The following is a 21,330-nucleotide window of genomic DNA, read 5'->3' on the forward strand; positions in this document are numbered from 1 at the left end:
GTGGGGGGGGGGGAACACTGACTGCCTTATGTGGGGGGGGGGGAACACTGACTGCCTTATGTGGGGGGGGGGGAACACTGACTGCCTTATGTGGGGGAACACTGACTGCCTTATGTGGGGGAACACTGACTGCCTTAGGTGGGGGAACACTGCCATTGTTGAGAAAATGACATGAGATTGGCACCTGCCAAGGTAAAGCCGCGCATTTCTGAACTGGTCTCTGAAAGACAACAGCAGAAGTCACGCTGATTTGCAGTAAATATTCATTATGTTTTTGTTTTTGTGTGAAAATCATGTTTTCCTGGTTTTGTTCTTTGTTCTTAATGGTTTTGTTCATTTTGTGCACCTATGTAGAAATATATACTTAAATATATACCTCCTATGTTTAGAATTTGAAAAAATCATATTTTATTTTTCCAATTAAGAAGGGTTCGGTGAATGTGCATATGAAACTGGTGGGGTTCAGTACCTCCAACAAGGTTAAGAACCACTGCTTTAGAGCTTGAGGTTTGTTAACTTTATTGAAAAAGATTTAAAATGTTTTACATGTTATAGAGCGGGAGAGAAGCACTCAGCTGAAAGCTTCTCCCTGCTCATTTTAAATTTGTCACACTAGATGGTGTCTCACCGCTAAAGTCTGTACCAAATCATGAGTAGATTATGCTAGGTAAAAAAATAATAACTGCAGATTTCCTATTGAAGATTTTACCACAGACACGCACCATTTCATGCTGATTTATGACACATTTTGATGCCCAGATTAAAGTCAAATGGGAAATGTTCACAATATACCTTCAGCGTTCCCGACACCAAAAGCGGCATGCTACAGGTCAATTTACATACAGATTTTTGTGTGGATGAGATTTTTTTAAACTGATCCACTTAGCTGTTACTGTAAATATTCCATATTTTCTGATCTGAAGAACTGATTTTAATTGGTTCAAATTTTTGTAAGCCCTTGACCCCAGTCCCAGAATGAATAAGCATAAGAGACTGGTAAATCATATGGACAGTATACATGAAAAAGTATTTTCTGAGTGGACACTAATTATATACTGGAATCAGTGAATAGAGTAGTCATGCATGGCAGGTCCCGGCTGCTATCAGCAGCCAGGGACCCGCCGGTAATAGCGGACATCTGCGATCGCCTTCATATGCTGTGATCATTACAGATCACGACATCTGCGGCAGTGCGGTACTTTGAATGGATGATCGGATCGCCCGCAGCTCTGTCGTGGGATCCGATCATCCAGCATGGCTGCCGGAGGTCCCCTCACCTGCTTCTGGCCGTTTCCAGGGGTCTTCTGCTCTGGTCTGAGATCGAGCAGACCAGAGCAGAAGATTGCCAATAACACTGATCAGTGCTATGCCCTATGCATAGCACTGAACAGTATTAGCAATCAAATTATTGCTATAAAATAGTCCCCTATGGGAACTATTAAAGTGTAAAAGGAAAAAAAAAATGTATAATTAGTTTTTCCCATTTTACCACCAAAAAAAAAAATAAAAAATTTATAAACACATATTTGGTATCGCCAAGTGCATAATAGTCTGATCAAAATATATTGTTAATCATCCCATACGATGAATGGCATAAACGTAAAAAAAAAAAAAAAAAAATCCAAAATTGTTTATATAAAAAAGTAAAACCTATGCAAAAGTGGTACCAATAAAAACTGAAGATCATGGCACAAAAAATTAGCCCTCAAACTGCCCTGTATACAGAAAAATTAGAAAGTTATGGATGGTCAAAATAGGGCAATTTCAAACATACTTATTTTGTTAAAATCGTTTTATAAAGCGGTACAATTATAGAAAGGAATATAACATAGGTATAATTTCAATCGTATTGACCCACAGAATAAAGAAAAACATGTCATTTTTACTGTAAAGTGTACAGAATGAAAACAGAACCTTCCAAAATTTGCTAAATTGCGGTTTTCGCAATTTACCCACATAAATAAAACATTTTGGGTTGCGCTCTAACATACCATAGAGGAATCAACACAGGTCACATGACAGAAGGTCCTGCGACGCTAACAATGTAAGTATACTATACATTATATTAAATACACACATTATTAAATATTTACACATATAAACATTACAGAATTAGAAAAGAAGAGAGGCGACTAGGGGCTGTCCCACCTATGGGACCCTACTTGAGCGCAGTAACTGACTTTGGGGACCACCATACAAGGTACGGTATGCAATACGGTACCGGGACATCACACTAAGCATGTCCATTACTGTCTGCCAGGTACGTACTAAAATCCCCTTATGGTGGATAACCCCTTTAATGCTTATTGTTTAGTCATTGTAGGTTCCTGTTTGTTAGCCACTGTGGCTGGTTAACATTTTTCTGCAACAGAACTGTTGATCGTGTGTGCGCGCGCATGTGCCCATCCAGTTATCATGTGATGCTCCTCTGCTGCACACAATATTAAGCAGCGTATTATTATTGTACTTGAATGGGTAGGGTGAGAACAAAGAGTGTTGGTCATGTGGCTTCCCAAGGTGATAAATACTTTAGATACCACTAAAGACCTCTAAACTTTTAGACACAATGGGGCAGATGTAATGTTCCCTGGCAACAATGGTAGGGAACCAGAGAAAATGATATAAGCAGCTCTGGCTTTCTGACCGTGCTTCAGTAGTCATGAAGTACATGATGGATGGCACTTGTAAATATGATATAAAAGTATAAGGTTAAAAGGGGTTCTCCACTGCCATGTCTTCCGGAGCTCCGCTCGCAGCGTCCGGAAGTTTATTATTCCGGACGCTGTGTGCGGGCTTCCGTGTTCGAGGCCGCCCCATCGTGACGTCATGCCCGGCCCCTCGTGACGTCAAGCCCGCCCCCTCAACGAAAGTCTATGGGAAGAGGGCGTGACAGCGGTCGCGCCCCCTTCCCATAGACTTTCGTTGAGGGGGCGGGCGTGACGTCACGATGGGGCGGCCTCGAACACGGAAGCCCGCACACAGCGTCCGGAGTAATAAACTTCCGGACGCTGCGAGCGGAGCTCTGGAAGACAGGGCAGTGGAGAACCCCTTTAAGGAAGGGAGGGGATAATCTTAATGTAGAGGGCTCAAGATTGGAGACGTGGGGATAAGCAGGAGATATGTGGCCTAACAGAAGGTACAAAGGATGTATGAGTGCTAGGATGTAGGCACTGTCATGCAGCCAGAAGGTTGTAAGAATGGTAAAGTTTCCAGCTGCGGCTGTGATATTGCACATTCAATTTGGTGCACATTGTCCATAATAGTGTAACAGGATGAAGACTGGTGCACATGAAAAACCAATCAAATACACTGCCCAACAAGCAGACTGTTAGTAAATATGGTGGAATGTGAGGAAAGCCTTAATGTGTAGGGATTTTTAAAACCTGACAATCCTAATAAATCTGGGCCCTGACATTTACCTTTTAGAGGGTAATCTAGTATATTGTTGAACATAATCTTCAACTTCTAATCCTCAAGAAAAACTTGGCCAGCGCTGCCCCATACATTTATTTTGGCATTGACAAGTCACTTGTTAGGAACAACTTGTTCAGTACATTGTTTTCCAGTGAACCCTGCCCAATACAAGGAATTCTGTGTCAGACTAGAAATGGCTGAAAGTGTGATCTAGATCTGTGTAACACCCAAAAATAAAAAAAAAGACGACCAGAGTCATTCAAGTCAGGCTGTTCTAGCAGTAATTCTTATAGATGCTGTTTCATAACTTCCAAATTACAGAAACAGTGTAGGTCGCAGTTCTACGCTGTTTCCACAACTCTGATGCAATTTTTGGAAAAAAAGACAGTGGGAAGTACATCTCTATGGAAGCATCAGAGAGGCTCGAGTACAGCACTGGTGTCTCTTTGGCACTCCCATAGAGAATCCACGGGGCGTGCATCGTCTGCAGCACACACTCCTCTCATAGAGCTGGGTCCTGTTCATTAGAATCCAGCGGCCGGACCCAATGCGATCAGACACCTATTCCATATCCTGTGGATAGGGGATGAATTGTTTTTCACCAGACCACCCATTTAACCCCTTGGGGACGGAGCCCATTATGACCCTAAGGACGGGAGCATTTTTTGCAAATCTGACCACTGTCACTTTAAGCATTAATAACTCTGGAATGCTTTTACTTATAAATTTGATTCCGAGATTGTTTTTTCGTGACATATTCTACTTTATGTTAGTGGTAAATTTTCGGCGATACTTGCATCCTTTCTTGGTGAAAAATTAGGAAATTTCATGAAAAATTTGAAAATTTAGCATTTTTCTAACTTTGAAGCTCTCTGCTTATAAGGAATATGGATATTCCAAATAAATTATATATTGATTCACATATACAATATGTCCAATTTATGTTTGCATCATAAAATTGATGAGTTTTTACTTTTGGAAGACACCAGAGGGCTTCAAAGTTCAGCAACAATTTTCCAATTTTTCGCAAAATTTTCAAAATTTGAATTTTTCAGGGACCAGTTCAGTTTTGATGTGGATTTGAAGGGTCTTCTGGTTAGAAATACCCGATAAATGACCCCATTATAAAAACTGCACCCCTCAAAGTATTCAAAATGACATTCAGTAAGTGTGTTAACCCTTTAGGTGTTTCACAGGAATAGCAGCAAAGTGAAGAGAAAATTCAAAATCTTCATTTTTTACACTGGCATGTTCTTGTAGACCCAGTTTTTGAATTTTTACAAGGGGTAAAAGGAAAAAAATCCTCTCAAAATTTGTAACCCAATTTCTCTCGAGTAAGAAAATACCTCATATGTGTATGTCAAGTGTTCGGCGGGCGCAGTAGAGGGCTCAGAAGCGAAGGAGCAACAATGGGATTTAGGAGAGAGAGTTTTTCTGAAATGGTTTTTGGGGGGCATGTCCCATTTAGGAAGCCCCTATGGTGCCAGGACAGCAAAAAAAACCACATCGCACACTATTATGGAAACGACACCCCTCAAGGAACGTAACAAGGGGTACGGTGAGCCTTAACACCCCACAGGTGTTTGACAACTTTTTGTTAAAGTCGGATGTGTAAATGAAAAAATATATATTTTTCCACTAAAATGCAGTTTTTTCCCCAAATTTTACTTTTTTACAAAGGGTAGTAGGAGAAAATGCCCCCCAAAATTTGTAACCCCATTTCTTCTGAGTATGGAAATACCCCATGTTTGGACCCCTTGTTACGAGCGAACTACAATGCTCAGAAGAGAAGGAGCGCCATTGAGCTTTTAGAGAGATAATTTGTTTGGAATGGAAGTCGGGGGCCATGTGCATTTACAAAGCCCCCCGTGGTGCCAGAACAGTGGACCCCCCCCCACATGTGACCCCATTTTGGAAACTACACCCCTCACGGAATGTAATAAGGGGTACAGTGACACCCCACTGGTGTTTGACAGATCTTTGGAACAGTGGGCTGTGCAAACAAAAATTTTTTTTCATTTTCACGTACCACTGTCCCAAAAATCTGTCAGACCCCTGTGGGGCGTAAATGCTCACTGTACCCCTTATTACATTCCGTGAGGGGTGTAGTTTACAAAATGGGGTCACATGTGGGTATTTATTTTTTTGCATTTATGTCAGAACCGCTGTAAAATCAGCTACCCCTGTGCAAATCACCAATTTAGGCCTCAAATGTACATAGTGCGCTCTCACTCCTGAGCCTTGTTGTGCGCCCGCAGAGCATTTTACGCCTACATCTGGGGTATTTCCGTACTCAGGAGAAATTGCGTTACAAATTTTGGGGGTCTTTTTTTCCTTTTACCTCTTGTGAAAATAAAAAGTAAAGGGCAACACCAGCATGTTAGTGTAAAAAATTTTTTTTTTTTTACACTAACAGGCTGGTGTAGACCCCAACTTTTCCTTTTCATAAGGGGTAAAAGGAGAAAAAGCCTCCCAAAATTTGTAGTGCAATTTCTCCCGAGTACAGAGATACCCCATATGTGGCCCTAAACTGTTTCCTTGAAATACGACAGGGCTCCAAAGTGAGAGCGCCATGCGCATTTGAGGACTAAATTAGGGATTGCATAGGGGTGGACATAGGGGTATTCTACGCCAGTGATTCCCAAAACAGGGTGCCTCCAGCTGTTGCTAAACTCCCAGCATGCCTGGACAATCAGTGGCTGTCCAGAAATGCTGGGAGTTGTAGTTTTGCAACAGCTGGAGGCTCCGTTTTGGAAACACTGCTGTACAATACGTTTTTCATTTTTATTGGGAGGGGGGACAGTGTAAGGGGGTGTATATGTTGTGTTTTACTCTTTATTATGTGTTAGTGTAGTGTTTTTAGGGTACATTCACACTGGCGGGTTACGGTGAGTTTCCCGCTAGGAATTTGCGCTGCGCTATAAAATTTGCCGCAGCTCATACTTGAAGCAGGAAACTTGCTGTAAACCCGCCCGTGTGAATGTACCCTGTACGTTCACATGGGGGGGGGGGGGCAAACCTCCAGCTGTTTCAAAACTACAACTCCCAGCATGCACGGTCTGTCAGTACATGCTGGGAGTTGTAGTTTTGCAACAGCTGGAGGCACACTGGTTGGAAAATACTGAGTTGGGTTCTGTTACCTAACTCAGTATTTTCCAACCACTGAGCCTCCAGCTGTTGCAAAACTACAACTCCCAGCATGCACGGTCAGTACATGCTGGGAGTTGTAGTTTTGAAACAGCTGGAGGCACACTGGTTGGAAAATACTGAGTTGGGTTCTGTTACCTAACTCAGTATTTTCCAACCAGTGTGCCTCCAGCTGTTGCAAAACTACAATTCCCAGCATGTCTGATCACAGAAGGGCATGCTGGGAGATGTAGTTATGCAACAGCTGGAGGTACGCAACTACAACTCCCAGCATGCCGAGACAGCTGTTTTCTGTGTGGGCATGCTGGAATTTGTAGTTTTGCAACATCTGGAGTGCTACAATTTAGAGACCACTGAACAGTGATCTCCAAACTGTGGACCTCCAGATGTTGCAAAACTACAACTCCCAGCATGCCCAGACAGCAAACAGCTGTGTGGGCATGCTAGGAGTAGTAGTTTTGCAAGATCTAGAGGGCAGTATAGAGATCACTGTGCAGTGGTCTCTAAACTGCAGACCTCCAGCTGTTGCAAAACTACAAATTTCAGCATGCCCACACAGCAATCAGCTGTCTGGGCATGCTGGGAGTTGTAGTTTTGCAACATCTGGAGGGCTACAGTCTAGAGACCACTATAGTGGTCTCAGATTGTAGCCCTCTAGATGTTGCTATGCAACTACTCACCGGCTTCCGTCGCATCCGGGAGCCGTCCTCTTCTGCCGCACGCCGCCCGCAGATCTCTGTCGCCGACCGCCGATCCCCGTCGCTCCGATGCCTCCGGAGGGGTAAGTGGACTCCGGCGCCGCTCCTCTTCGTTTTCCCCGTTCTGCCCCGCCTATTGTGGGTGGGCAGGACGGGGAAAACGAAAGTAAACCCCTCCGCCCCAGATCTGCTATTGGTGGTCGCGTATAGACCACCAATAGCAGAGATAGGAGGGGTGGCACCTCTGCCACCTCACTCCTATCGCTACAGGGGGATCGTGGGTGTCTTAGACACCCGCGATCCCCCTTCTATTCCGGGTCACCGGGTCACCATAGACCCGTAATGACCCGGAATCTGCGCAAATCGCAAGTGTGAATTCACTTGCAATTTGCGCCGATCGCCGACATGGGGGGGGTCTAATGACCCCCCTGGGCATTTGCACGGGGTGCCTGCTGATAGATATCAGCAGTCACCCCGGCCCGGTCCCCGCCCGGCGCGCTGCGGGGGCCGAAATTCCCACGGGCGTATGGATACGCCCTTCGTCCTTAAGTACCAGGACGCAAGGGTGTATGCATACGCCCTTCGTCCCCAACAGGTTAAAGGGGTACTACAGTGGAAAACTTTTTTTTATTTTTATTTATTTATTTATTTTTTTTTTTTTTAAATCAACTGGTGCCAGAAAGTTAAACAGATTTGTAAATCACTTCTATTAAAAAAATATTAATCATTCCAGTACTTTTTAGGGGCTGTATACTAAAGAGAAATTCAAAAAGAAATGCATTTCCTGTGATGTCCTGACCACAGTGCTCTCTGCTGACCTCTGCTGTCCATTTTAGGAACTGTCCAGAGAAGCATATGTTTGCTATGGGGATTTTCTCCAGTTCCTAAAATGGACAGCAGAGGTCAGCAGAGAGCATTTCTTTTTTGGGATTTCTCTTTAGTATACAGCCCCTAAAGAGTACTGGAAGGATTAAGATTTTTTTAATAGAAGTGATTTACAAATCTGTTTAACTTTCTGGCACCAGTTGATTTAAAAAAAAAAAAAAAAAGTTTTCCACGATAGTACCCCTTTAAGTGCCAGAATTGGGAATACCCTTTTAAGAAACAAAACAAAAATATTTTAACTAATGTTTGTTTGTAATTTTGTTTTTAAGGAAAAAATAATTAAAAAAAGTATTCAAATATCAATCCTCCAAATGTATGAAAAAAGAAAAAAACACACTTTTGCCATTGTCTGCATAGAAATCTATGAACACAGTATTAGCGTTTTTATTCTACAAACGTGCACATTATGGTGCACAGGATTTCCCAATGAGAAGAATTTGAATGATACTTACTCAATTTCTTTCTTTTCTGCCTCCTCTTGAGTAAGATCCTCCTCCACACTATAGTCTAAGACAGACCCCACGCCAAAAGCTCTGTTTCGCCTTATGAGTGGCTTAATGGCCTCCTGATCTTCTCCAGCCACAAACTGTCCATAGAAAGTCATCTTCATTATTGTCTCAAAAAGGTTCTGTCCAAGTATTTTTCTTGATAATTGGAGTAACTTAAAGAAGACAAAAAAAATTGGTCACAAAAGATTAAGAATACTATTTATACTGCAGAACAGATTTGTATGTTTTCACAAAAATTGTGTATTTGTAAAAAAAATAAAAAATAAATATGCAGACCCCATAACCTGCAAATGTATTCCTACCAAGAGTCGCCATTTTTCCTATATTATTTATTCTTTTAAAGGAGTCCTCAGATACTCACTATTTGCGCACCTTGATTTTAATATATTGGACATTACTGCATGCAGCAATACCAAATATGTTCTTTATTATAATAAAAAAAAAAAAAAAAAGAAAAGGGAAGTGTTTTGAAATTTTATTAGGGGGATGCCAAGGTGACTGATCGTCACCCCACAATTGCGTTGCAGGTGTGCTGATCAGAGGTCTCACAGTGTGAGCAGTTGTCAGATAACCTTCCAAATGCTGTTATTGATCGCTGTGTTTAGGCTGTTAATCAACCATTATGAGCCTGTTAGCTAATGTCTGTCATTAAAAGTGCAGCTAGTATTCAGCAGCTATTAAGTACTGGAAGGAGAGATTTTTAAATAGAAGTAATTCACAAATCTGTTTAAAGGGGTACTCTGCCCCTAGACATCTTATCCCCTATCCAAAGGATAGGGGATAAGATGTCAGATCGCCGGGGTCCCGCTGCTGGGGACCCCGGGGATTGCCGCTGCAGCACCCCGCTATCATTACTGCGCAGAGCGAGATCGCTCTGCACGTAATGACGGGCAATATAGGGGCCGAAGCATCGTTACATCACGGCTCCGCCCCTCATGTTGTCCCGGCCCGCCCCCGTCAATACAAGTCTATGGGAGGGGGCGTGGCGGTAGTCACGCCCCCTGCCATTGACTTGCATTAAGGGGACGGGCCGTGATGTCATGAGGGGCGGAGCCATGATGTCACGCTGCTCCGGCCCCTGTATCGGCCGTCATTACGCACAGAACGAACTCGCTCTGCGCAGTAATGATGGCAGGGTGCCACAGCGGCGATCCCTGGGGTCCCCAGCAGTGGGACCGCGGTGATCTAACATCTTATCCCCTATCCTTTGGATAGGGGATAAGATCCAGGGGCAGAGTACCCCTTTAACTTTCTGGCACCAGTTGATTTAAAAAAAAAAAAAAAAAAATTTCCACGGGAGTACCCCTTTAACTATAAAATAATAAATAAAATAATGAAAATTCCCACACAACCATAGCAGTCTAACCATAGGGGAGGGTAGGTTGGACACCAAAAATAAGAATGAACAATGGATGCCGGAATCATTTCAGCCCCCCAACCCCCAGCAGTCACTGCCCACCTTCCATAACTGATTGGGGTGCTATCCAAAACTGCTGTCATTTTTCAAACCAACAAAGACAGCACAGTAAAGCTACAGGTAAAAAGAATAAAAATAAAAAGATATATATTTTCTGGGTCCACTAATGGAACCAAAAATGCTAAGAAAAACAGGTGGAATGAAAGGAAGGCTGAAGAGCGTGAACAAGAGAATAAAGCTAAATAAATAAATAAAATGGCTCAATAGACTTTTCATAAAAACTACTCAGACACTACTCAGACATGAACTTACATACTTGTGCTGTCATGTTTATTTGTGCTCACACGTCTACTGCTGTAAGTGTAAAGCTACATTATGTCTCCATGAATCACTTCAGAAATAGGCATTTATGGCTTTGAGTACAGGTATATATAGAGAGTGTCCGAGATTAGAGAAGCGCTCCATTCCTATAAGTACTCTCTGGATGTAACCAGCACAGCTGGTACCAGTGTGTTTTTCAAACATGGTGTCTTAAAGGGGTACTCCACCCCTAGACATCTTATCCCCTATGTCTAGGGGATAAGGGGATCCCCGGGATCTCGGCTGCGGCACCCCACTATCATTACTGCACAGAACAGACTCGCTCCGTGCATAATGACCAGCAATACAGGGGCCGGAGCATCATTACGTCACGGCTCCGCCCATGGATTTGCATTAAGGGGGTGGACCATGATGTCACGAGGGGCGGAGCTGTGACATCACGATGCTCGGGCCCCTGTATCGCGCTGGTCATTACGCACGGAGCGAGTCTGCTCTGCGCAGTAATGATAGCGGGGTGCCGCAGCCGAGATCCCAGGGGTCCCCAGCAGCAGGACCCCGATGATCTGACATCTTATCCCCTATCCTTAGGATAGGGGATAAGATGTCTAGGGGGGAGTACCCCTTTAAGCTGCTGCAAAACTACAACTTCCAGCATGCCCGGACAGCCGCTGGCTGTCAGGGCATGCTGGAAGTTGTAGTTTTGCAACAGCTGGAGACACACTGTTTGAAAAACACTGCTTTATACAACTAATATTGGCCTAGATTTATCAAACTGTGCGAGAGAGAAAAAAAAAAATAGGATGATTTTCCCCCAGAAACCAATCACAGCTCAGCTTTCACTTTACCAGAGCCAGTTAGCTGAGCTGTGATTGGCTCCAGTTTAAAAAAAAAAAAAAAAAGAAAGAAATTTGACTGCAGCAGAGTCCCATTGATTTCAATAGGAGTCTGCTGCACTGTGCACATGGTGGAACCTCTTCAATGTTTCTGCACATCCTGCTCGGAAATGCATTGCAGTCTATGGAGACAGCGCCTTTACGAGCGGTCCTCATACTGCAGAGCAAAGTAAATGTGCAAAATGTCCACCCGTATTTTACAGCGGACATTCCGCACACTTACGGCCGTGTGAACATGGCCTTTGTGAGCCTATGATTTTGAATAGGGGTATTTGGAGCTGATCTTAATTCACACCCAGCAAGTACTGCTTGGTATCTGCAGTCTACACCCTCCATCACCACCCAGCATTGGAAACAGTGACCACTGCATCTAGGAGGTTAACTGCCGGGTGCCAATCATGCCCATTTACGGACAGTTTTACGAACATGGTAGAAAAACAAAAGCCACAAAAAATTTGTCAAGTTTTTCATTTTTTTTCAGTTTCACCCTACAAATTTGATTTAGGAATATTTGTTTATAATTTAATAACTTTTTGGTTTTACAATACATTAAATGGGAAATCAACCCTCCCTCATATAACCTCATATAAGGTGGTGGTATTTTCCCCCATCGTTTGTACCTGACACTTTCTGTAGAGGCACTGTCATTAGGTTTATGTAGTCCTAAATGAGGGCAGGATAAAGTAGTGACAAAGTTGTATCACTTTGTAATGCAGCCGTATTCATCTGCCGAAAGAATGAACAAAATACATAGCCGGATATGGGGACTGGCCTTTTCTTCTAATTGTTTTCTTCTTTATTGCTCCTTCTGCCGGCCAAGAGTGAGGGAGGAAGGGGGAGTGGCCCGGCAGGCACGACCTCATGTGAATCCTACCTGGGCTCACTTCCGCCCTTCTTCCTGTGCAGCGATTGATTATAACTATGATCATGCATAGGAAGACCTTTATCAGTGCAGGGAAGGCAGACCCGAGGCTTGTGGAGTGCAGCACTACACTGACTTGGCCAGTGCACGTCGGCTCTCCTAAGGGGGCGGAGCCTGATGATGCATCAGGCTGGACAAGTCAAGAGTACGCCTTGCTGTGCTACAAGCACAGTGCTTGCTCCCACATGTCCTGGGAGCTGCGCTGTGCTCGTCACGTGTCTTGGCTGCACTATGAGATTTCGCACTCATGCCAGGCCGGCATGAGTCCTAAATCTATAGCCAGTACAGCTAAGGAGACCCCTAGTGGTCACCTTTTCAACATAAAAATAGAAAAGGGAGACAAATTTTTTAACACATTCAATTGGAAAATTGTTCAGAATACTTCAATCTATAAGTTTTTTTGGTGACAGGCACTCATTTAAGATATACACTTACTCTCTTAAAATTAAGAGAACACTTAAACAACACAATGTAACTCTAAGTCAATTACACTTCTTTGAAATCACACTGTCCACTCAGGAAGCAACACTGATTGACAATCAAGTTCACATGCTGTTAGGCCATTAGAAAGAAACCCAGAATAAAAGGAGTGGTTCTGCAGGTGGTGACCACAGACCACTTCTTAGTTCCTATGCTTCCTGGCTGATGTTTTGGTCACTTTTGAATGCTGTCAGTGCTTTCACTCTAGTGGTAGCATGAGACGGAGTCAACAACCCACACAAGTGGCTCAGGTAGTGCAGCTCATCCAGGATGACACATCAATGCGAGCTGTGGCAAGGTTTGCTGTGTCTGTCAGCATAGTGTCCAGAGCATGGAGGCGCTACTAGGAGATGTGGAGGAGCCGGTAGGAGGGCAACAACCCAGCAGTAGGACCGCTACCTCCACCTTTGTGGAAGGAGGAGCACTGCCAGAGCCCTGCAAAATGACCTCCAGCAGGCCACAAATGTGCATGTGTTCACTTAAACTGTCAGAAACAGACTCCATGAGGGTGGTATGAAGGCCCAACGTCCACAGGTGGGGGCTGCGCTTACAGCCAAACACCGTGCAGGACATTTGGCATTTGCCAGAGAACACCAAGATTGGCAAATTCGCCACTGGTGCCCTGTGCTCTTCACAGATTAAAGCAGGTTCACACTGAGCATGTGACAGAGTCTGGAGATGCCGTGGAGCTTGTCCAGCATGACCGGTTTGGTGGCGAGTCAGTAATGGTGTGGGGTGGCATTTCTTTGGGGGGCTGCACACCCCTCCATGTGCTTGCCAGAGGTAGCCTGACTGCCATTAGGTACCAAGATGAGATTCTCAGACCCCTTGTGAGACCATATGCTGGTGCAGTTAGCCCTGGGATCCTCCTATGCTAGACCTCATGTGGCTGAAGTGTGTCAGGAGTTCCTGCAAGATGGCATTGATGCTATGAACTGGCCCGCCCATTACCCAAACCTGAATCAGATTGAGCACATCTGGGACATCATGTCTCGCTCCATCCACCAACGTTGCACCAAACACACGTTGTCCAGGAGTTGGCAGATGCTTTAGTCCAGGCCTGGGAGGATATCCCTTAGGAGACCTCATCAGGAGCATGCCCAGGCATTGTAGGGAGGTCATACGGGCACGTGGAGGCCACACACACACTACTGAGCCTCATTTTGACTTGTTTTAAGGACATTACATCAAAGTTGGATCAGCCTGTAGTGTGGTTTTCCGCTTTGATTTTGAGTGTGACTCCATATCCAGACCTCCATGGGTTGATAAATTTGATTTCCATTGATAATGTGTGTGATTTTGTTGTCAGCACATTCAACTATGTAAAGACGAAAGTATTTAATACAGAGTGCTAGCAGAACATGCGAGCAGTAGAACCGCTCGGAAAAAGCGCCGTCTCATAGAGAACAATGCATTTCCTTCTTGAATCCGCAAACACATTGAAAATGTTCCATGCTTTTTCGGACGCCGGAATCAAGATTTTTGTGGCAGATGTTGCTGCCACAAATAGGAAAATACACAACAGCAAATCGTAAGCAAATTACAGCACGTGTGACCCTACCCTTAAGGTGTGGTCACATGTGTCGTGTAGAAATGAAGACATGATTTAATCTGCAATGCAGATGGCCCTAAAGACTAATATTGGGGCTGTCCTGTGAAGACAGATCGATGATAGGTGGAGGGCTCAGCACAGTCCTGACCAAAAATCGGATAACCTGACCTGATAGCTGTCAGTTTGGGTCATCAAACCCGTGGTCTGACTGGGACTTGCGGTCATAATATGGACACAAAAAACAGCCATATTATTAAAAAAACTGCCTACAGCTGATCTGTTGCCTAAATATGCTGCTCTATATAAGGGCAATGTACCACAGGGACAAGTCTACACCCGTTTGTTAAATGGCTCAGTATTTGTTATTGCTGTTTTGTTAATTGTGGCCTTGTCCCTGTAATATGCAGCCTCTACACTAGTGTTCCCAAACCATTGTGTCCCCAGCTGTTGAAAAACTACAACTCCCAACATGCACTGACAGCCTTCGGCTGTTCCCCCTGTTCCATTACCCCCCCCCCCAGCCTTCGGCTGTTCCCCCTGTGCCATTACCCCCCCCCCCCCCCCCTAGCCTTCATCTTATTCCCCCCGTGCCATTATCCCCCCCCTCCATCTTATTCCCCCCGTGCCATTATCCCCCCCCCCTCCATCTTATTCACCCTGTGGGATTATTACCCCCCCTCCATCTTATTCCCCCTGTGCCATTATTCCCCCCTCCATCTTATTCCCCCTGTGCCATTATTCCCCCCCCCCCTCCATCTTATTCCCCCTGTGCCATTATTCCCCCCCTCCCTTCCATCTTATTCCCCCTGTGCCATTATTGCCCCTCTCCCTTCCATCTTATTCCCCCTGTGCCATTATTGCCCCCCTCCCTTCCATCTTATTCCCCCTGTGCCATTATTGCCCCCCTCCCTTCCATCTTATTCCCCATGTGCCATTATTGCCCCCCTCCCTTCCATCTTATTCCCCCTGTGCCATTATTGCCCCCCTCCCTTCCATCTTATTCCCCCCGTGCCATTATCCCCCCCCCCTCCATCTTATTCACCCTGTGGGATTATTACCCCCCCTCCATCTTATTCCCCCTGTGCCATTATTCCCCCCCCCTCCATCTTATTCCCCCTGTGCCATTATTCCCCCCCCTCCATCTTATTCCCCCTGTGCCATTATTGCCCTCCTCCCTTCCATCTTATTCCCCCTGTGCCATTATTGCCCCCCTCCCTTCCATCTTTTTCCCCCTGTGCCATTATTGCCCCCCTCCCTTCCATCTTTTTCCCCCTGTGCCATTATTGCCCCCCTCCCTTCCATCTTATTCCCCCTGTGCCATTATTGCCCCCCTCCCTTCCATCTTATTCCCCCTGTGCCATTATTGCCCCCCTCCCTTCCATCTTATTCCCCCTGTGCCATTATTGCCCCCCTCCCTTCCATCTTATTCCCCCTGTGCCATTATTGCCCCCCTCCCTTCCATCTTATTCCCCCTGTGCCATTATTGCCCCCCTCCCTTCCATCTTATTCCCCCTGTGCCATTATTGCCCCCCTCCCTTCCATCTTATTCCCCCTGTGCCATTATTGCCCCCCTCCCTTCCATCTTATTCCCCCTGTGCCATTATTGCCCCCCTCCCTTCCATCTTATTCCCCCTGTGCCATTATTGCCCCCCTCCCTTCCATCTTATTCCCCCTGTGCCATTATTGCCCCCCTCCCTTCCATCTTATTCCCCCTGTGCCATTATTGCCCCCCTCCCTTCCATCTTATTCCCCCTGTGCCATTATTGCCCCCCTCCCTTCCATCTTATTCCCCCTGTGCCATTATTGCCCCCCTCCCTTCCATCTTATTCCCCCTGTGCCATTATTGCCCCCCTCCCTTCCATCTTATTCCCCCTGTGCCATTATTGCCCCCCTCCCTTCCATCTTATTCCCCCTGTGCCATTATTGCCCCCCTCCCTTCCATCTTATTCCCCCTGTGCCATTATTGCCCCCCTCCCTTCCATCTTATTCCCCCTGTGCCATTATTGCCCCCCTCCCTTCCATCTTATTCCCCCTGTGCCATTATTGCCCCCCTCCCTTCCATCTTATTCCCCCTGTGCCATTATTGCCCCCCTCCCTTCCATCTTATTCCCCCTGTGCCATTATTGCCCCCCTCCCTTCCATCTTATTCCCCCTGTGCCATTATTGCCCCCCTCCCTTCCATCTTATTCCCCCTGTGCCATTATTGCCCCCCTCCATCTTATTCCCCCTGTGCCATTATTGCCCCCCTCCCTTCCATCTTATTCCCCCTGTGCCATTATTGCCCCCCTCCATCTTATTCCCCCTGTGCCATTATTGCCCCCCTCCATCTTATTCCCCCTGTGCCATTATTGCCCCCCTCCATCTTATTCCCCCTGTGCCATTATTGCCCCCCTCCATCTTATTCCCCCTGTGCCATTATTGCCCCCCTCCATCTTATTCCCCCTGTGCCATTATTGCCCCCCTCCATCTTATTCCCCCAGTGCCATTATTGCCCCCCTCCATCTTATTCCCCCTGTGCCATTATTGCCCCCCTCCATCTTATTCCCCCTGTGCCATTATTGCCCCCCTCCATCTTATTCCCCCTGTGCCATTATTGCCCCCCTCCATCTTATTTCCCCTGTGCCATTATTGCCCCCCTCCATCTTATTCCCCCTGTGCCATTATTGCCCCCCTCCATCTTATTCCCCCTGTGCCATTATTGCCCCCCTCCATCTTATTCCCCCTGTGCCATTATTGCCCCCCTCCATCTTATTCCCCCTGTGCCATTATTGCCCCCCTCCATCTTATTCCCCCTGTGCCATTATTGCCCCCCTCCATCTTATTCCCCCTGTGCCATTATTGCCCCCCTCCATCTTATTCCCCCTGTGCCATTATTGCCCCCCTCCATCTTATTCCCCCTGTGCCATTATTGCCCCCCTCCATCTTATTCCCCCTGTGCCATTATTGCCCCCCTCCATCTTATTCCCCCTGTGCCATTATTGCCCCCCTCCATCTTATTCCCCCTGTGCCATTATTGCCCCCCTCCATCTTATTCCCCCTGTGCCATTATTGCCCCCCTCCATCTTATTCCCCCTGTGCCATTATTGCCCCCCTCCATCTTATTCCCCCTGTGCCATTATTGCCCCCCTCCATCTTATTCCCCCTGTGCCATTATTGCCCCCCTCCATCTTATTCCCCCTGTGCCATTATTGCCCCCCTCCATCTTATTCCCCCCTGTGCCATTATTGCCCCCCTCCATCTTATTCCCCCCTGTGCCATTATTGCCCCCCTCCATCTTATTCCCCCTGTGCCATTATTGCCCCCCTCCATCTTATTCCCCCTGTGCCATTATTGCCCCCCTCCATCTTATTCCCCCTGTGCCATTATTGCCCCCCTCCATCTTATTCCCCCTGTGCCATTATTGCCCCCTCCATCTTATTCCCCCTGTGCCATTATTGCCCCCTCCATCTTATTCCCCCTGTGCCATTATTGCCCCCCTCCATCTTATTCCCCCTGTGCCATTATTGCCCCCCTCCATCTTATTCCCCCTGTGCCATTATTGCCCCCTCCTCCCTCTGATCCCCTTTTGCCATTATCCTCCTCCCCCACCCCCCTCCATCTTAATTCCCTTTTGTCAATATCTCTCCCTCCAATCCCCCTGGGCCAATATATGAGATACATACAATAACACCATACCATACTGCGGTGTAACATGCTTACCAGGCCTGTGTCTATCCTGTTCGGCGGGAGTCAGAAGGCCGCACTGACAGGTAACATCCTTCTGCGCTGTGCCGGCACCTCCGTGCAACACCAGGGACGTCACATCAGACCCGGCAGCCACTGCAGCTCATGTATGGTGGCCGCGGCGACCATTCCCAGCTGACAAATACTGGCCAATGCATGGTCGGCATTTGTCAGCGAATTGCCATACCCCCGCATAACCATTGGCGTACCCCTAGGGGTACGCATACCCCTGGTTGAGAACCCCTACACTACACATGACATATAGCCCCTGCACAAGATATGTAGTTCACAGCTTGGCACAGACATTGGGGCACTGGATGATCTCACTACAGGGGGCGCCACTGTACATGACATGTAGCTCATAGCTTGGCACAGACATTGGGGCACTGGATGATCTCACTACAGGGGGCGCCACTGTACATGACATGTAGCTCACAGCTTGGCACAGACATTGGGGCACTGGATGATCTCACTACAGGGGGCGCCACTGTACATGACATGTAGCTCATAGCTTGGCACAGACATTGGGGCACTGGATGATCTCACTACAGGGGGCGCCACTGTACATGACATGTAGCTCATAGCTTGGCACTGACATTGGGGCACTGGATGATCTCACTACAGGGGGCGCCACTGTACATGACATGTAGCTCATAGCTTGGCACAGACATTGGGGCACTGGATGATCTCACTAAAGGGGCGCCACTGTACATGACATGTAGTTCACAGCTTGGCACTGACATTGGGGCACTGGATGATCTCACTACAGGGGGCGCAACTGTACATGACATGTAGCTCATATCTTGGCACAGACATTGGGGCACTGGATGATCTCACTACAGGGGGCGCCACTGTACATGACATGTAGCTCATAGCTTGGCACAGACATTGGGGCACTGGATGATCTCACTACAGGGGGCGCCACTGTACATGACATGTAGCTCATAGCTTGGCACAGACATTGGGGCACTGGATGATCTCACTAAAGGGGGCACCACTGTACATGACATGTAGCTCATAGCTTGGCACAGACATTGGGGCACTGGATGATCTCACTAAAGGGGCGCCACTGTACATGACATGTAGTTCACAGCTTGGCACTGACATTGGGGCACTGGATGATCTCACTACAGGGGGCACCACTGTACATGACATGTAGCTCACAGCTTGGCACAGACATTGGGGCACTGGATGATCTCACTACAGGGGGCACCACTGTACATGACATGTAGCTCATAGCTTGGCACTGAGTGATCTCGCTACAGGGGGCACCCCTGGCATCTTACCTGCTGATTCCGTTCTACAATGGAATCAATAGAGCAGAGCCAGAACACCATGACACTTCTGAGCAGCTCCCATGTGGCTTTACTCTTATAAGCTTCCTGCGTGTTCTCAAAATTCATAGTGACAGCAGGGCAAGGCTTGTGGAGCAGGTTGTCACTCCTCTCTATGTGATCTACTTGGGGAGGACATGGCTGCCCCTGTGCTCCATCCTCTGCTGCCTGCTCCTTGGCCGCAGCTGCTGTGGATCTCGTCCGTAGTTGTAGTGTGAACGGGAGCCTGAGGCTGGCTGCTAGTCTTACAGGGGACATCTTGCTGCACGCCATAGAAGATGCTGGAGCACACGTGAAGACTGAGGAGACTACGAGGGTGTGATGGGGAACTTCCCAGTCATTGTACGAGCAAGAAGCCCCGCCCCCAGCCACACACCCCCGCACTCTGATTGGCTCCTGCCTCCTTATGTAACTGAGGTCTGAGACATATAAACAACATGGTATTCTGATCACCTGCCCACAAAGGTGGGAGATAGGGGGCGCTCACAGAGGAATTTCACTGACGGTGCAGAGAAGTCACACACGTTCTCTCTGCTAGATGAGCTGATGTAAAGAGCGGGAAGAGGAGGGGACTGACAGCTAGACCTCTGCAGCAAAGGAGCGTGCTGTGCTGCCCTAATGTAGCTGAGCTGCACACCCCCTGCTATGTCATTGTGTCAGAGGCAATTTCTCCTGGCGGTTCTTTACCTCTATAATGTAGCAGAGGCGAATGTGCTCTATGTTTTAACCCCTTAAGGACTCGTTGTAAACATTCGTTTTTGCACTTTCATTTTTTCCTCCTCCCCTTCTAAAAATAATAATGCGTTCAGTTTTGCCCCTGCAGACCCATATAGGTGCATGTTTTGTGCGTCACCAATTGTACTTTGTAAAGATCACTTTTTTTATAAAATAATCTGCTGCGAAAAAAAAACATTTATGGGGTGAAAGAGCTTCCATTTCTATGCAGTGCACTTTTCGGTAATAATGACACCATATATATGTTCTGTAGGTCCATACGGTTTCAAGGATACCCAATTTATATAGGTTTTTGTTTTAGTTTACTACTTTAAAAAATTATAACTACATGCAACTATGAGGGCTTATTTTTTGCACCATGGTTTAGTTTTTATGGGTCTTTTTGATCACTTTTTATGGTATATGAAGTGTCCAAAAATGCACAATTTTGGACTTTGGTATATTTTTACGTGTACGCCATCGACCGTGCGGTTTAGCTAACCTTATACTTTAATAATTTGGACATTTATGCAGCAGTACCACATATGATTTTAATTTTTTATTACATTATTTTATTAAAAAATGGGAAATGGAGGAGGGGCTTATTCACATTTATTTAACTTTTTTTTCTTTTTACACTTTTTACTATTTTTTTTTTCTTTTAGCTCCCTTAGGGGGCTATACCATGCAATCTTCCGATTGCATATACTGTTAAATTCTACGCTATAGCATAGCATTGATCAGTGTTATCGGTACTTTGCTGCTGTAGCCTGCACGGCAGGCTTGGAGCAATAGAGCACCAATCGGACGGCGAGGAGCGAGGTAAGTGCCTTCTCGCCGTCCTCTCAGATGGTCGGGACATCGCGATTTCGTCGCGATAGTCCCGATAAGGTCCGCTGATCTGCCGGGATTCTTTCACTTTTATTTAAGCCGCCGCAATCAACTTTGATTGCGGCGTCTAAAGGGTTAATGTCAGGCATCAGCCTGATCAGCGGTGTCCGGCATTAACCCACCGGGTTTAAAGTGTTTGTGAGAATGCTTTAAATGCCGGTAACATGACTCAGCAGGTAAGCCCTGAGTCCTTAAGGACTTGGGAACAGGGACGTACACCCTGCATCCCCATGTGGTTAAGTAACATTGGTTATTGTGCTCTGCTATGTTAATGTAGCAGAGGTTATTGCGCTCTACTATGTTAACCACTTGGGGATGCAGGGCATACAGGTACGCCCTGGGCGCCTGGGACATTGTGCACCAGGGTGTACATATACATCCTGACATTTACTATTCACTGCCACTAACTGTGGAGTGATTGGTCTGGGAT

At 46.4% G+C, this 21,330-nt stretch overlaps 1 protein-coding gene across 1 annotated transcript in view; it reads right to left on the reverse strand.

The window, feature by feature from the left end:
* PRODH (proline dehydrogenase 1) overlaps window positions 1-19,705 on the reverse strand; it is a 125,385-nt gene extending 105,680 nt beyond the window's left edge. The window contains exons 1-2 of the mRNA XM_056529716.1: window positions 19,248-19,705; window positions 8,597-8,805 (exon numbers count right to left, since the gene is read on the reverse strand). Of these exons, the coding sequence (XP_056385691.1) occupies window positions 8,597-8,805; window positions 19,248-19,568 (530 nt within the window). The 5' untranslated portion in view covers window positions 19,569-19,705. The remainder of the gene's footprint in view (window positions 1-8,596; window positions 8,806-19,247) is intronic.
* Window positions 19,706-21,330: the final 1,625 nt, after the last annotated feature.

Source organism: Hyla sarda, chromosome 1 (genome assembly GCF_029499605.1).
Source record: "Hyla sarda isolate aHylSar1 chromosome 1, aHylSar1.hap1, whole genome shotgun sequence".
In the NCBI taxonomy this organism is placed as follows: domain Eukaryota; kingdom Metazoa; phylum Chordata; class Amphibia; order Anura; family Hylidae; genus Hyla; species Hyla sarda.